Source organism: Aptenodytes patagonicus, chromosome 1, assembly GCF_965638725.1.
Source record: "Aptenodytes patagonicus chromosome 1, bAptPat1.pri.cur, whole genome shotgun sequence".
Lineage (NCBI taxonomy): Eukaryota > Metazoa > Chordata > Aves > Sphenisciformes > Spheniscidae > Aptenodytes > Aptenodytes patagonicus.
Window position 1 is genome coordinate 61,868,400 of NC_134949.1, and position 15,076 is coordinate 61,883,475.

The window sequence follows — 15,076 nt, forward strand, 5'->3', positions numbered from 1 at the left end:
ATCAGTAGACTTAAGCCCAAGTACCCTTGCTGACACGGTCTGAGCAGACTGATGCAGGTGAAAGATGCTTGGCTGGCAGAAATCCCTTACTTAGAGGGGAAGAGCTGGAGCGAACACTGTCCTGCTGCTCTGCTAATCCTGCTTTGGGATGCCGCCTCTGAAGTGACTCCGCTGACAGCGATCGCTCGCTGTTTGGCCTTTTGGACCAGGTCACGGGCAAGGCTGTGCACTCTTGATAGCCTCTGAGATGTGGAGCCTGTCCACTTGGGGATCATGCAGGCCACCAGGCAGATGGCGCGGGGTAAAAAGTATTTATTGAGATGCGTTCGAACCTTTCACTTCCCTGAGGCTCTTTTTGAGGGGAAAAATAGCAGTTGAACATGGGGAAAGGTATCAGAAGTCAGCCTTTAGTAATGGGATGGTTTGTTGAGCAAGGCACTCCTGTGATGTGTTGCACAGTTTGGGAGGGAGAGGCCAGCAGCAATTTCTAAGATGCTACTGTCCTTGTTTCCTTTAGGAGTCATGTCAGCTTTCTGTTTTGCTTTCCTCATCTTGTAAAAGCAGATGAATAGTGCTGTTTCACTACTTGCTTCCCAAGGTTTAATTAATAAATGGCTGCACTGTGCTTTGAGCATGCTCGTTTGCTATGCAAATAGACAGTGATATTATTTCGTCAGTAGGTGTGAGTGTCTGAAGCCTTGCTCCAATACGGAGTGCTCGTACTGGTAACGTACTGTGCCTTGGCTGAGGGGCATTGCCTCCTCCGCAGCGCTCTTGCTGTTTGTCAGGATTGCAGGGTATGGTCTGAGCGTGGGCAGGTGGATGCTTAGCGGGATCCATTGACACCACTGGAGTTAAGACAGTTCACACCTGCCAAGTGTCTTTCCCTGTTTCTAAATGCCGGTCACTGTGATCTGAAGTAGCTGAGGGAGGGAAGAGAAAGTCTTGACTATTAAAAGCTGAGAGATGTGTTTGGTATGCATTCTCTCCTTATGTTGGGATGAGATCTTGCAGCCTGGATGTCACTGACAAAATCCCAAGTACGTCGGCTGGGCTGTTGAATTCTACCCCTGCAACTGGGAAGTGATGTTTTCAGGAGAGCTTAAGTACCATCTTCAAAATTCAGTTAAACTTTTAGGAATAGCCTTTTTAAATTAAGGCTCCTAGGTGCCTTAACCACTTTTCAGTGCGGGTTATGAAACTATAAACTCTCTGGTCCTGTTGAAAAATATGTTCCCAGGCAACACATCTGTTTGCATTTGAAGATTAATCCAAACATACATTTACAGAGTGCCACCACGCTTTTCAATCACATTTGCATTTTTGTATCTAAAAATATGTTTTCACACATGCAATTATTCCACGGAGGCCATTTGCAGTAATTATGTGTAGGCTTACAAAAGTCCTGTCTGTGAAGCACAGAGTCAAGTTAGTAGGAGATTGGCATGCCCTCTGGGGTGCCGTTATTACTTTACCAGCCATGAATGGTGAAGAATTTGCTCCCTGTTGTATATTTGACAATGAAATCCTTCTTAAATTCTTCCTCAGAGCCAAGTACAAGGCTGTCTTTTAATAAAAAATGTGTTTTTACCCATGTCTATATTTATTTCTTGCAGGAATGCACATGCTGCTCCAAGAGCCACCCACATCCTTCTTGTATACAGGGTGTATTTGCATTTGCAGCCTGTCCCAGTGCAAACATGGGAAGGGGGAAAAATCCAACCTCATCTTTAGTGTTAGTTGCCTTCTCCATCTCTAGAATTACTTGGAGATTACCTTGATCACTCATTCAATTAAAATCTGTTTTATTACCTTTTCTAGAAACATGTGCCATGTAGATAAGACCATAGTTATGTTGTTACTTTTAAAATCTCTATACCAAATGTTTGGGTCAAGAGCAAGAAAATAATTGTTTGAGTCTTTGACATGCAAATTGGTTTGTCCCTTGAGTTCTGGTTTTTCTTCTGCTGTCGCAAAGTGGGGTAGCACTTGAGCATGAGCTTGATTTTAAGCATGTGCTGAAATTTTCCAGAATTCGAGGGGATGGGGCATGTGCTTAATGCTTTTTTGAACAATGTTGCTTTTCAGAGTTGAAGGCTTTGTAAGAAACCTGATCCTTTAAACTAGCTCCTGTTTATGTACATTTCAATTTTATAATATTGTAAGTTTTTCCCTTCTTTCTTCAATATCCTTGATGCTACATCATATAATGAAAACAATACCGGTCATGCCACTTGCAATTACTGAAGTAGGCAGTGAAATTACTTTTTTCTGAAGGAACTAGGGAAATCACATAAATCACAGATTTACAAATGTTTTCCCAGGAGAGATCTGCAGTAGTTGGCTGCATAAAATGACAAAAGTGTTGTTTACCCATAAAAGGGTGGTCATCTCAGCAGGTCAGTGACGTTTTTCAAAGACTTATTGTTGATTTTAAAGTAGCTGGTAATTTATTCCTTGAACTCTGGCTTACAAAAATAAAGCAGGGTAAATATTGGGTATAATAAAGGCCATGCTGCCATTCAGTATGCACAATGCCCTCACCTTCCCTCTCCCACCAGCTTCTCTCCACTGTTGGCTTCTGCATTTCTCGTAGGGCATGAGCTGACCTCCGCAATTTTTTATGGCGTTGTTCAGATAAGCCCTTTTTTCACAGGCAACACACATATACGCACTCACAAGGGCTGTTACAATTTGCAAGTTCAGCTATCACTTCCTCTGTTCCCACCCTGCCTTTTGGAAAGATACCCAGTCACACGATGTGCTTGAAAAAAGATTGCTGATTGAGGAAGGATGCAGGAAGGATATGGTTTTGCAGTGATTGCATAAGTGCTGTGTAGGACCTGAAAGCCTTGGGTTTATATGAGGACGAGTTTAGATGCAAATTTCAAAGATTTATTTCTTCTGATTTTTAAATAAGTCATAAATCCTGAGCAGTTTGCCTGCTTTAGAGAACCGTGGAGCAACCTGTGTTAATGTGATCCTCTGTGTATTAACACGGACAAATACAAATTTGTAATTGGCACCCTGGATTCCCTGCCTCCGTTCCATCAGAGATATCAGCCTTCAGAGAAACCTATTTCAGAGAAATTGTCTCCAAAGCTTCTGTTTGAAAATGTCAGATGCAATCATGTCTAAGCAAATGTACTTCTCATCAAAATCTTTTGGGAGTTTTGCCATTTGCCTCAGATGGAGAGTACTTAGGCTACCACAGAGATCCTTCCAAAAGATGCTGTGTTCCCCCTCAGTGAAGTCCTAAGACCTGAAGACCCTAAAACTTCATGTCACCCATTACTGTAATGAGTGTATTTATTGCTATAAAATGAAGGAGCTGGGGCATGGAGGTTTGTATTTTAAAGCTTTGTTTTGGTCATTCCACGTTCTGCCAACATCTAACGTCTGTATTTATTTTTTGAACTCTCCTTAATGGATTATATGCATCTGTTCAGTTCCAAGAATAATGCTTGATTTCCTGAATTTATAGGTTGCAATAAAATCCATTCGTAAGGACAAAATTAAGGATGAACAAGATATGGTTCACATCAGACGGGAGATTGAGATCATGTCATCCCTCAGCCACTCTCATATCATCACCATATATGAAGGTTAGTGAATACGATTCTCCGCCCTGACTGCTCTGTTACGTTCTTGCAGACCTGATACTCATGTTTCTTGAGATTATGCACCAAACAAACCCCTACTCCTAGCGTAACCCATCCCTTACCAAAAAGACTGTTTTGAGCACTACTTTCCCTCTGAACCACCAGTGTTCCACAGATGCATAACCCTTTGCCTGGAAGAGCTTCTTCATTTGTGACTTGAGCGCTGGGTCCATGGCAGGTGGGAAATCATTGCGTGTATCACCTTATCTCCTTGCTCCCGTTGGACAGTTCAGTTTAATTTCACCCTTACTCACGCACCAGCCTGATGTCTGCTTATGTATACCCAGCCTCTAAACCAGTCCTTGTGTGCTTTATTTTCCCTGGACTGCACAAGACCAGCCTTGTCTGCTCTAGGCCTTTGGTCCTCCCTTACCTGGCGGTTAGTCTTGTTGGTTCTGTCATCGCTGCTTTTTTCCCCTGAATCCCAGCATCCGCTTCCTATCCACCTCTGCACAAATTCCTGTCAGTCTGGTCGCTGGCTTATTGTTCTTGTTTCCTCATCCTGTCTTCCCCCTCTAACTCCTTTCTTCCTGGGACACAGCTGGGAAGCCTGCTAATTCCTGCCTCCGGGAGCTGCTCCCTGGTCCTACAGCAAGGAGCAGGAAGCCAGGGGCATTCCTCCCTGATTTGCCTGTTTGTTTGTTTATATATTTATAGAGTGTCACTCTGTAGTTAAATCTCCTCCTCCTTCCTTCCTTCCTTCCTTCCTCAAGAAACATCCCAGCTCTAGCTGGGATGTTTGGGCCAGGTACGTGCTAAAAGACACCGGCTGAGAGGTCTGCTGCCGTGAGGAGGGCGGCCACATAACAGACCTGGGGTGTGGGTTCCAGAGGTTTGGAGGGACCTGGGTTGGGCAGCCTCGTCCCCGGGGATCATCTCTTTCCCTCTGTGCAGAACAGGCAGCCCGAATTTAGCCCTTCGTATTTACATACCCGTGAGGTAAATGCGCAAGGTGATGATATGTATATGGCAGCTCCACTCTGAGAGTTGATACGACTGATTAAAACGAGCTGGCTTGGAGTACTGTTACAGTATCACATATTGAGTTATTCAAAAGCATGTTCTTGTACTTGAAAAGAGATGAATATCTGTCTTTTTATTGAATAAACTCATAACAGGATCTGGGAACAGAAAAGGGGAGGGATGCTGTGTCAGCATGTGGGTTGCAAATGGAACAAAAGTTATTTCAAATGTGCACGGGAACTCAGAAAGAAAAAAGATTAAGCATGCTGTGGTCCTTTGACCAATTGCCCTTCTCGTCCTTACTTTAAATAGTTTTTACTGAGTTAAAACATTTGTAAAAGTTAAAAAGATTACAGCATTTTTAAGCAGCAGACAATAAAGTCCCGTGGAAGCAAAACTTTCCCCTCTGGCCCGGCGGAGGGAGGAGCAACACTTCTGCAGCAGAGTCAGTCAGGCTCCGTGATGGAGGGTTCATCCCGTCTGCAGGAGGGCGAGCGCCTGCAGCAGGTGATGTTGTGGTCCTCCTGTGGTCCGTCAGCCAGCAGCAGCACTTTGCGGTGGCAAACCTGGAGGCAGTTTTTTCTCTCGTTTCTGGGAAGTTTTCCATTCTGTTACTGGTTTGTTTCCTTTTCGTTTTCTAGAAAGCAGAGCAGCCTTTCATGGCTTCTTATGTTTAATTCCTGGCCTGAAGGGATGGGCAGTGGAAGTCAGCTTCTTGGTTGGACTGTAGTCCATTGGAAGGAGTTACACAGAGCAGAGCTATAGCAGCTATACAGCTCATCCAGCCTTTCCAAGCAGTCAGAGCTGGTATTTGGCCTTTAGCAGCCAATGCTGTAACTTAGATATTGTAGCACTGGGAAGACGTGTGGTTGCGCAGCTGAATCCAGAGGAACGTACTGCCCAGAGATAAGGATGTGAGCTCAGGGATCCTTAAGTGTGTGCTTCATTTTAAGCTGAAGAGTACTTGTAGTGAAGTTAAGGGACTACATCTAAGACTGAAGTATTTGTATCCTCTTGAAGTCGGATTTTAAACACATGGCTATTCCTCTTGAGTGATGCATAAAGAGTGATAATATTGCTATCCTCTGACACAAAATGTTGAAGTTATTCAATCCTCAGGGATGGGCTTAATCTCACCAAATTTAAGCCATCCAACATTTAGGCAGTTGGTGTGCACTAGAAGTCTAGTTTCCCTCTCTAGTCAAGAGAGATCAGCATCTACACAGGGTGGTTTGCTCCTTCCTGGGAGATATTTTTTCAGATAGGTGGGATAAACGACATACTGGAGGCTCCTGTTGGCTATAGATGGAGTCTAGCTGACTAACTTAGATCAGATGCTTAACTTTTAAACTGAAGCCACCCCACAGGTATTTTTCTCCTCTCTCACTAATTTTTACTGTAGGTTTTCAGACTGCCACTGCACAACTGACAGCGCTTTCTGTAGGTGCCAGGTTGCACAGATCTACCTGGCATGGACAATGCTGTATGTCCCCGTAATATCTTTGAAAGCTCTTTGCATTGCATTTACAAACATGTGTTTTCCTTAAGTAGGATCCTTGTTTAGGTATCCTTTTGACCTGCCTGCTTAAAAGCAATTAACCTTTGAATTTGTCAACTTTATGTAAACACAAGCTTATCTTTTTTTTTTTAATACCGAACAAATTCAGATGCGTGGAAACAAAGCTTTCCAGTTTAGAGATATTTTTTGTAACCTAATCAAAAGGCACGTAGCTTGCCCGTTACCGCGAGGGCAGACGTACAGTTGTCACTCCAAAGAAATTCCATCCTCTCAGCAGGGCTGTAATTGGCGATCTGTTGAGCGCGGCTGCGAGGGAAGTGCTCTTTCAAGTGACTTTAAACTCCTTGAAAGGGACTGGATAAATGAAGCTGGCTTTGCTAGCAGTGTTCTGATTTCAGCACATAAATTTTTATTTATAGAATAATGCCTCTGTCCATTCATCTGTCTGTCTCCCCCTCGCCCTTCCCCTGCCCTATTTCTTTTTTGCCTTGAAAACTCCGGGATTTGATAATAAAGCCTTTGAGAGCTAACATATTTTTCCAGGGGTAGCCTGAGTGCAAAATCTATCTCATCTGGCAATACTTTATAGAAGCTAAACCAGGGAAAGAGCATCAGGCCTGATTCTGCAAACATTTAAACATGTGTTGGACCGATCATGAGGGTGAAGTTACACTTGGTACATTCAGGAGTGAGCTCTTAAGTCTTTGTAGTGTGAAGTACAGTGCCTACGTGAGCGTTTCTGTGCTGGAAGAGTTGTCCTTGGTCAGCATAACCGTACAGAAAAGTCCGCCCATTTGCAAAATGCACTTAAAAGTGAACAGATTATTAGGTAACATGTTTGTAGAAAGAGTTTAATGAAGATATTCCCTGAAGAATGAATAAATATTAGGATCACAATTCGGTGCCTGTGGAACACGATGGCATTAACATGAACGAGTAACTGAAGGAAAGCATGTGCTGAAGTGCTTTGCTGGATTGGGGCCAGGATGCTTAGAACAGTGCTGGACCCTTCACAGCAACAAGGCACAAAAAATGCATTTCCCATGTAAGAGGGACTTCTTACTTTTTTTTTAGGTTGCATTTTTGGTACTCTTAAGAAAAAGCCCAGAGATTCTCTGTCAGGTATCTACCAGTGCACAATGACTTGAGCTAGGTTGCATGCTTTGGTTAATCAGGAAACTGGTTCAGCTCTTCTGTACTTTCAAATCCCAAAGGCAACGGAAGAAGATCGGACAGTGTGTAACGGTGGTGGCATAGTATTTCACGATACTCATCTTACTTGCCAAATACACGTTCAATCTCACACTTTGTGGCAGACTTCATGCAACAAACAGCAAATGCAGGCTTGGTGTTTCAGACACACAGAGGCCTGTCTCCAATGCAGGGCTCCTGGAGTTGTGTCAGTCAAGTCACCATGTCATCAGCGAAAGCAGCTGCGCTGCCAAAAGTCTGCCTGGGTGGCAGCTGTCAAGGTGCGCGGACACGAGCCATTGCTGACAGACTGAGTCCCCCCCAGCAGCACCAGCTCAGGCAAGTGTCCCCCGCCATCGGCTGCGATGCGCACCCCTGGATGGGGCAGGCAGCCGGGGACCAAGGTGGCAGCTCGCACCATCGGTGGGTTTGTGCGTGGGCAGAACAGAGTTATGTGTCTCAGGCTGACAGTGCTGGGGAGGCAGTCCCAGCCTCTGTCCCAGCCTCTGCTATCTCCTGGTTTTCAGACGTAATCAAAACAAACTTTGGTGTCTAATGACTTCATCCCTTCTGTGTGCAAAACACCTGAAAAAGTCAAAAGTCCCTTAAAACATCACGTGAACGACTGGGCTTTAAACAAGAATGATGAAAGTTGGAAAGCTGGAATGATTTTTTTTTTTTTTTTTTAGCCAGGAGAAAGTACTTCAGCAGTGACACTATTTAACCACATTTCTAATTGATTTCCTCTAATTATGTAGGCTTTTGACCTTCGAGTGCTTTATTCCCATTGTTTTCAGTTGATAATGTCCAAGAACATAAAGTAATATTTCGAAAGTCTGGCGATAGTAATGAAACAAGTATAAACAAACTTAACTCTTTAGTTACCATACCCCACCTTTATGAATTTCCTGTCATTCAGGGTGATCGCCTAAACAACGCTTTGTCGGTCATGACATGAACTCAGATGTATGAGATCACTGGGAGGTCCAATTCAGATGTCAAAATGATTGCAAGCAATGATGAAATTTATTTCTGTCTTTCCATTTACACAGTCCTCCCACTGCAATGTAAATGTTTGCTTGTCTGAAGTTCCTCAGCAATTTGTAATCATAATTAAAAAAAAAGGGGAATTAGCTCTTGTATTCTTTGCTGAAACAAAAGACAATTAGTGTAACATGTTATTGTGGCCGAATTAGCAACTCTCATTTTTCCTTCCTTTTTAAAGAGTAGACCATCAAAATCTGCATATCCTCAGTCTCAGTCTCTGAGAAACAGCCTTGGCAAGGATAATGGTTCTCGTTCTGATTTAATCTCCGTTCTGGGGAGTAAATTCTGGCATGCTGTCTGATTTAAAGTTATTATTGCAGGATCTTACCTACTTTCCTTAATTTAAGAAGAGATACAATTCGGCTGAATAAGGCCATAATTCAGGAAAACAATTTAACACAAGCTTAGCTTTAAAACATACTTTATATCTTGCTATCTTCAATTATAATTAAGCATATGCATAAATTTATGCCTATGCATACAAGTGGTTTTCTACATTGGACCTTGGATATTTTCATGTCTGCTGTATGCTCTATTAAAAAAACAGTTATAAAATAATAATAATAAAAAAACAAAATAAAAAATACGCCAAGGGGCTGTAAAGCTTTCAAAGCAGTCAAGAACACAGAAGACGCATCAGGCTGAATTTCTAAGGTAGAAAACACTTTTCAGTACTCACATGTCTTTTTGAAGAATAATTCGAGCCTTATTACACAAGTGAGGTAATTGGGTCATACATGACTTTTCTGAATGAAAAGGTTATTCTAGTCTGCATCTCCAAAATTAAAAACAAACTCGCTTGTTCTTTTGATTTGGCTGACCTTTAATAAAAGAGCATTTTGTAGCAGTGGAAAGGTACTTCTGTCTGCGGCTGTTAGGAGAGTAATAAAAATACCGCTGAATGGAAAGACACCAGATGGAAGGAATGTCAACATACTGGAACTAATTTAGGAGATTGCTCTGATAGAGAGCAAAGGCATGAGGAGAATTCAAATGGTTCCAGTGCGAAGAGATTGGCTGCCCCTCTTAAACTAACAAACTAAAATCCTTACCCCAGGGTTACATGTAAACCAAATGGAATCAGCCCACAAGGAGGTAGTCCATTAAGGGGGGGGAAAAAAAAATCCACCCCCCTCGGCACTCACTCTGACTTTAGCATCCTGTAAGCTTGGAGGAAGGGCAAAAGCCGCCTGCTTTGTTTTGCTTTTTGAATTTGGTAGTAAGTCAGTCCAAAGCGAACTGTGCTAATAAAGAGGTGTACAATGTACTATTAAATCTTTCTGACTGATGTTTGCAAAACCGTGCCCGTGTGGGCTTTCAACGCTTTTAGGGCGAAGTCCATCTTAGCATTTAAGAGGGATAGTGAGTATGTTCATCCAGTGTCAAACTTGTCCCGTGGAGTTTCAGTGGAGGTGACTTCGGTGTAGCTAAAGGGAAGAATTTAGCAGTGGGATTGAAAAGAACAGAAGAGTGCTGATCAGCAAGAGGTCCCTACGCAACCAGTGCTATTTGGAAAATGGAGAGCTGTAGATAGAAGCTGAGTTCATCATTTCACGGCCTCTAAATATAAATAAGTGGAGAGATTATATCCAAGAATTATTGCTATAGTAGAACAGCCTGTGAAAGAGGCAGATTGTTGATGTTACAAAATGTACTTTGTCTCAGATATGTCTTTGGTAGTGAGAAGTGAAGTTCTTTCCCAGTTTCACATTTATATTTTTCAATGAGCTCTGAAGCCAGCAGATTTGGTTTCAATTATCAGCCTAGAAATATAGAACTTTCTTTCTGTCATTTTTTAAAACAAACAAACAAACAAACAAACAAACAAACATGTTAGAGTTAAGGGGGGAGTTTAAAGAAAAGCTGTAAGAAATCTTTCTTTGACCACTGCATCTTAAGCACCCTTTGCTGCTTGGGTAGAGCGCTGCTCTTAGCCTCTGCTAAGGCTCTTGGGGTGAACAGACCAAGCCCAAACAAGCTTGTAGCCCACTGGAAAATGCTGTTTCTCCCTGTTGCCATGACCCATGTCTTAGTACATTAACACAGTACTCTTGCTCATCTGCTGGGGACGCAATCACGTTGTTCCTCGCACCTTGTGGTATATCCCGTTCCTGCTCCCTGGTTCCTGATGGCTCTCACAGTGCTGTCCCTCCCTCCTTCCCTGTGGCCAGGTGGAAGTGTAGCCGTCTCAGAAGTCAATCCTTCATCCTGCAGGCTCTGTCTGCAAAGGAGTACTATCGTTTTGCAACCACTACCCTGCACCACTTGACCACTATGGCTGAGATAGTGCAGCAGCCCTCCCACCACACTGAGGTCTTGCTGTAGCTCTCTCAGTGTAACTCATCTTGCAGAGTGGTGGAAATAAGCACAGTGGCTCAGAAATAAATGTCACGCAGCTTGTAGCAAGCATTTCTCCTGCTGCTGTCTTCTCCAATACATGGAGCTCATGCCTCGTATCTAAGCAACCCCCGTCTCTTGATTTGTGATTGACAGACCATCTCTCCTGCTACTGTGTCTGGGTGTTGATACTGACAGTTCTCCACTTATCTTATTTGGCCAGCTGTTTGCAGAGTATTGATGGTTTGAAAGAAGCAGGAGCAGCCCCACCTTTCTTACACATAACCTCCCTCCTTCCCTTGACCTTGGTCGGGGTTGAGGAGCAGGCTTGTATGACATGGCTGTCCCGCCAGTAGCAAGCTGCGGGGCATTCCTGGGGCACAGTATCCTGCCGAAGCTGTGCTTCTCCATCGGCAGTAGCTGCAGCCAGGGTTCAGGCACACTTCTAGGCGGGGGTGAGTTTCGGAATGAATATGCAGTAGGATGGCAGGTAATAAATAATCCGCAACAAAAACAAAGAGTGAACCAAGCAGTCCCAGAAGCTATATGGAGGCAATCCGTCCGTCATCAGCCTGCAGGTTACGGCCCAGGTGTTAACAGGGCAGTATATTTATTACCTCATTATTATTTGCAGTAAGTCAATCCAGCCTTTAATTAATGCCCTCTCTCCTCCCCCAGCCATTGGCCATAATGCTTTCTTGGAGCATATGTTTATAAAACTACATACTGTGCTCAGAAGGGAAGTTCAGAAGTGTCTGTATGAAGCCTGCCTGGCATCCTAACTGCTGCTGTGAAAATTTGTGGTGTACATGGCTGATAGTCTGAGACTTGCCAGAATACCACCTTGTCACGTGCCTGATTGTTTTGACTACTAAATTCCTCTTTAAGATTGTGTGTGTGTGTATAGACATAAATCCTACTGCCTTTCCACTCCCTACTCCTTCAGTGGCAGCTCCCATTGAAGACGTTTTTGTCTGCTGTTCAGTTCCCTCTCTGCAGGAAAGTAGCTGCATGCCCTCTCATGAGATTCAGCTGATACAGTGGATGTGCTCTAAACTGAAATGATGCAGTTGTAAAAAAATACCTCCCACCTCCCTGGAAAAAAAAAGATTCTCCACTCACCTCTGCTCCTTGGTGAAGAGTTAAATTGCTGTTCAATTCTGTAATAGTTCAGCTATGATGATGCTGAGGAGGCCTCTGTAATGTCATCTAAGTCCAAGGGTAGTGTCCTCATAATGCTCTCTCGTGAAGAAAAAGATGTGCCAATTTGACCTGAGTGTGCTGGTAAACTGGAACCCGAATACAAGTTACTGGGGTGCTTCTGTTCTCATTGATTCTAGTGTGGTTTTGTGACAAAAATTCAAAATTTGGAACAGTGATTTATGCTTTCCTAAATTCAATTTTAAGGTATTGTCTCAGTTTCCTAGAGGGCATAAGAGAAAACTTGAAATGGAAAGTACCTTTAAATGCACGTTCCTCCAAACCAAGTGCTTTCCACTTCATTTATGTAGAAATGCAGGAAAATATGTCTGGATCAGGACTTGTATTAATATGGAAAATTTTAGTCCAGAAAAATTAGATTTTGGAATTTAAAACTTCAGAACATCAAGGATGATTTGAGAAAGCTCTCATGACTGAGTGATGAAGGCAAAACTTCAATAAAAACACCGTCTGGAAGAATGCTCCATCGTAGCAGGGCTGTTATTGCTGTTATTGTCATCATCAGCACTGAGCACCTGGTAGGGCATCAGCAGTTGGGGGAGCCTGGTGGGAAGAGCCGAGGGCCCCTTCACCCCCCTCTGTGCCCCTCTGGTGAGGCAAACATCCCCCTGAGCTCAGGGTGGTCCTCGGCTGGTACTGCTTGGAGTGTGTACTCCCGTGAGAGTCCACTGAGATCAGTGGTGCCATGTGGCAACTTCACTGATATGTGCATGATGTAATAACCCCTAACTCGTTAAATCAACTGGGGTTTTTCTGGGGGGAGGGATTGGGGTTTTTTGTTGGTTTTGTTGTTTTTCTAAATCAAATCTCTTAAATAAGAGCATTTTTAGTGATTTGTCTCAGCTTACTCAAACTATTTATTTTTGCCTTCCTAAACAACCCTGTATCTAACAACCCTTTCCAAGCTTAGAGAAATGCGTGTGTACATTACTGCTTTATTGGTAACACATCACAGCACTTCCCTATATGACACAGGGCATGTTCAGTTTTTCCCAGACAGTATCAGTCTGTCATTCTTGGAGAGGATACTGTAAGTATAATCCATCCAGAGACGGCTCTTCCAGTTTCCGAAGTTTATTGCTAATGAGGATGCACATAGGATGTAATCTCTGGCAGGAGCCTCTGCTTCGGGGTACAGTGAGGCCAGCAGACAAGGAAGCGGCCAATTTTATCTGGCTGTTCGCTCTCCCTTTTATCAGGGCTGTTTGGCTGGAGTTCAGGGGTGTTAGAGGGAACTGCAGAGGCTTGTAGAGTTGAGTGACAAGGTGTGAGAGGACATGAGACAAAGCCTAAGAGCAGCAAATATCTGCATGTTGAAAGAGGCAGCTTCGCATTTCACTGAAGCTGGTTTTTTTTTTTAAAAAAAACCACTAAGGACTAGTGGCTGAGCTTTGCTAAAGAGATATAGGAAGGCATCATTCCAGTAGGGCTGGTCAAAACTAGCATCCGTTTGTAATAACCCCTATAACCTCGTTAATTTGCAAATGCTTTGCTGCCAACGTGACCTGGCCTCAGCAGGCTGCTGCCACAGATAAAAAGAGAAGGAAAATCGCCATGTTTTAATATGAGCAGTGGTTATTTATGGCAGGTGCAGTCAGTTTCCAGTGGGTTGCAGTGGATTTTCGGTGTCAGAAGGGAAAACCTATTTAGCAGCCAGGGCATTATGGCAATTCAAGGCTACTCACAGCCTGCTTTACTAGATTAAGTGTTTAGTTATCTGCAACTGTCAGTGAAGTCCTTGACAGCATGTGGCACAGAGTACCCTCAGCCCCAAAGAACAGTAAAGTTGTGACGTGTATTAGATGAATGTTCCTTGCACTGCTTATGCGGGAGTTGCGCATTGCTGCTGGCTCTGCGCAAGTGGCAAAGGATGTATCTACAGCATGGAATGGGATGTGCGGTGGAGGCAGGAGATAAGTAAGCTCGAGGATGGATTGGGTGCATGAGACGGGGTGCAGAGCCATACTGACGAGAGCTGTACAGCTCCGGAGACATTGCAGGCACTGCTAGCTCAGCTGTCTGTGCCCACCATGCTGTTGCATAGTTGGGCTGGAAGAGGACGCATGCATCAATTGACTTGTTGGATTTTGATGGTAGGTGAAAGCCAACCAACAGTCAATTATAAGCCAAATGGCAATTCTGTATCAGCCAGTCATTGAAGGCAGGGTTTATTATGCCTTCTGTTAACCCTTTCCAAATGATGTGATAGCTCCTGTTTCTTTCTGTCGTCTGGCCTCAAGAGAACAGTCCTACTGGTAAGAGGCAGTCCCTGTTGGAGCTAGGGTTAGTATTCAGGTGTCACTAGCGCAAGTGTCCATCTCACCTCACCTCATTAAGATCAAGTTGACTGCCACCCTGTGACCCCATATTATAGAGACAAAGACCTTCTTTCATGTAGCCATATGAAAGTGAAGATAGCCTCAACTTCCTTCTCTTGGTCTGAAATGTTGTAATCTTCCTCTGGAAAAATTTAGCTTTAGAGCTTGCTTTTTGCAGTGGGGTTAGTAGTACATCTCTCCAGGCTGCAGTGATGACATAAGGATGTGTTCAGTCATCCTAAGTCTTCTTCACCCTTTAAAGCGTCAATTTTCAAATGTATTGAATCAACTGTGGCTTTTTTTTTTCTTTTGTCTTGTGCAGTGTTTGAAAATAAAGATAAGATTGTGATCATCATGGAGTATGCAAGCAAAGGAGAGTTGTATGATTACATCAGTGAGAGGCGGCGACTGAGTGAAAGAGAGACAAGACACTTCTTTCGACAAATAGTCTCTGCTGTACATTACTGCCACAAGGTGAGCAAAGGATTTGATATTAAAAAATGCTATTTGAAGGCTGAGTAGTGACTTACATATTTCAAAGCATGTCTGAGGCAACAGCATTCATTATTAAGTATGCAGCATGTGATTATATCAGTACAACAGGAGATCTCCATTAAAAGTGCTGCGGTAGTTCACTGCCTGTTTTTAAAGACTAAGGATGTCTTCCTGTGTTATGGCAGATACCAGCCACTCCCCTACATTAGCCCTACATTGCATTTTTGCCTTGGAAATAATTCTCCTGACATTAAAAAAAAAAAAATTTACAACATGAACTAGAAAAGGCATCCCATAGAACTTCTACAACATTAATATTAATA

The 15,076-nt window shown here is 43.3% G+C and overlaps 1 protein-coding gene across 1 annotated transcript in view; it reads left to right on the top strand.

Moving 5' to 3' along the window:
• Positions 1–15,076, top strand: part of NUAK1 (NUAK family kinase 1) — a 50,403-nt gene that overhangs the window by 21,532 nt on the left and 13,795 nt on the right. The window contains exons 2-3 of the mRNA XM_076339220.1: positions 3,485–3,605; positions 14,581–14,732. Of these exons, the coding sequence (XP_076195335.1) occupies positions 3,485–3,605; positions 14,581–14,732 (273 nt within the window). The remainder of the gene's footprint in view (positions 1–3,484; positions 3,606–14,580; positions 14,733–15,076) is intronic.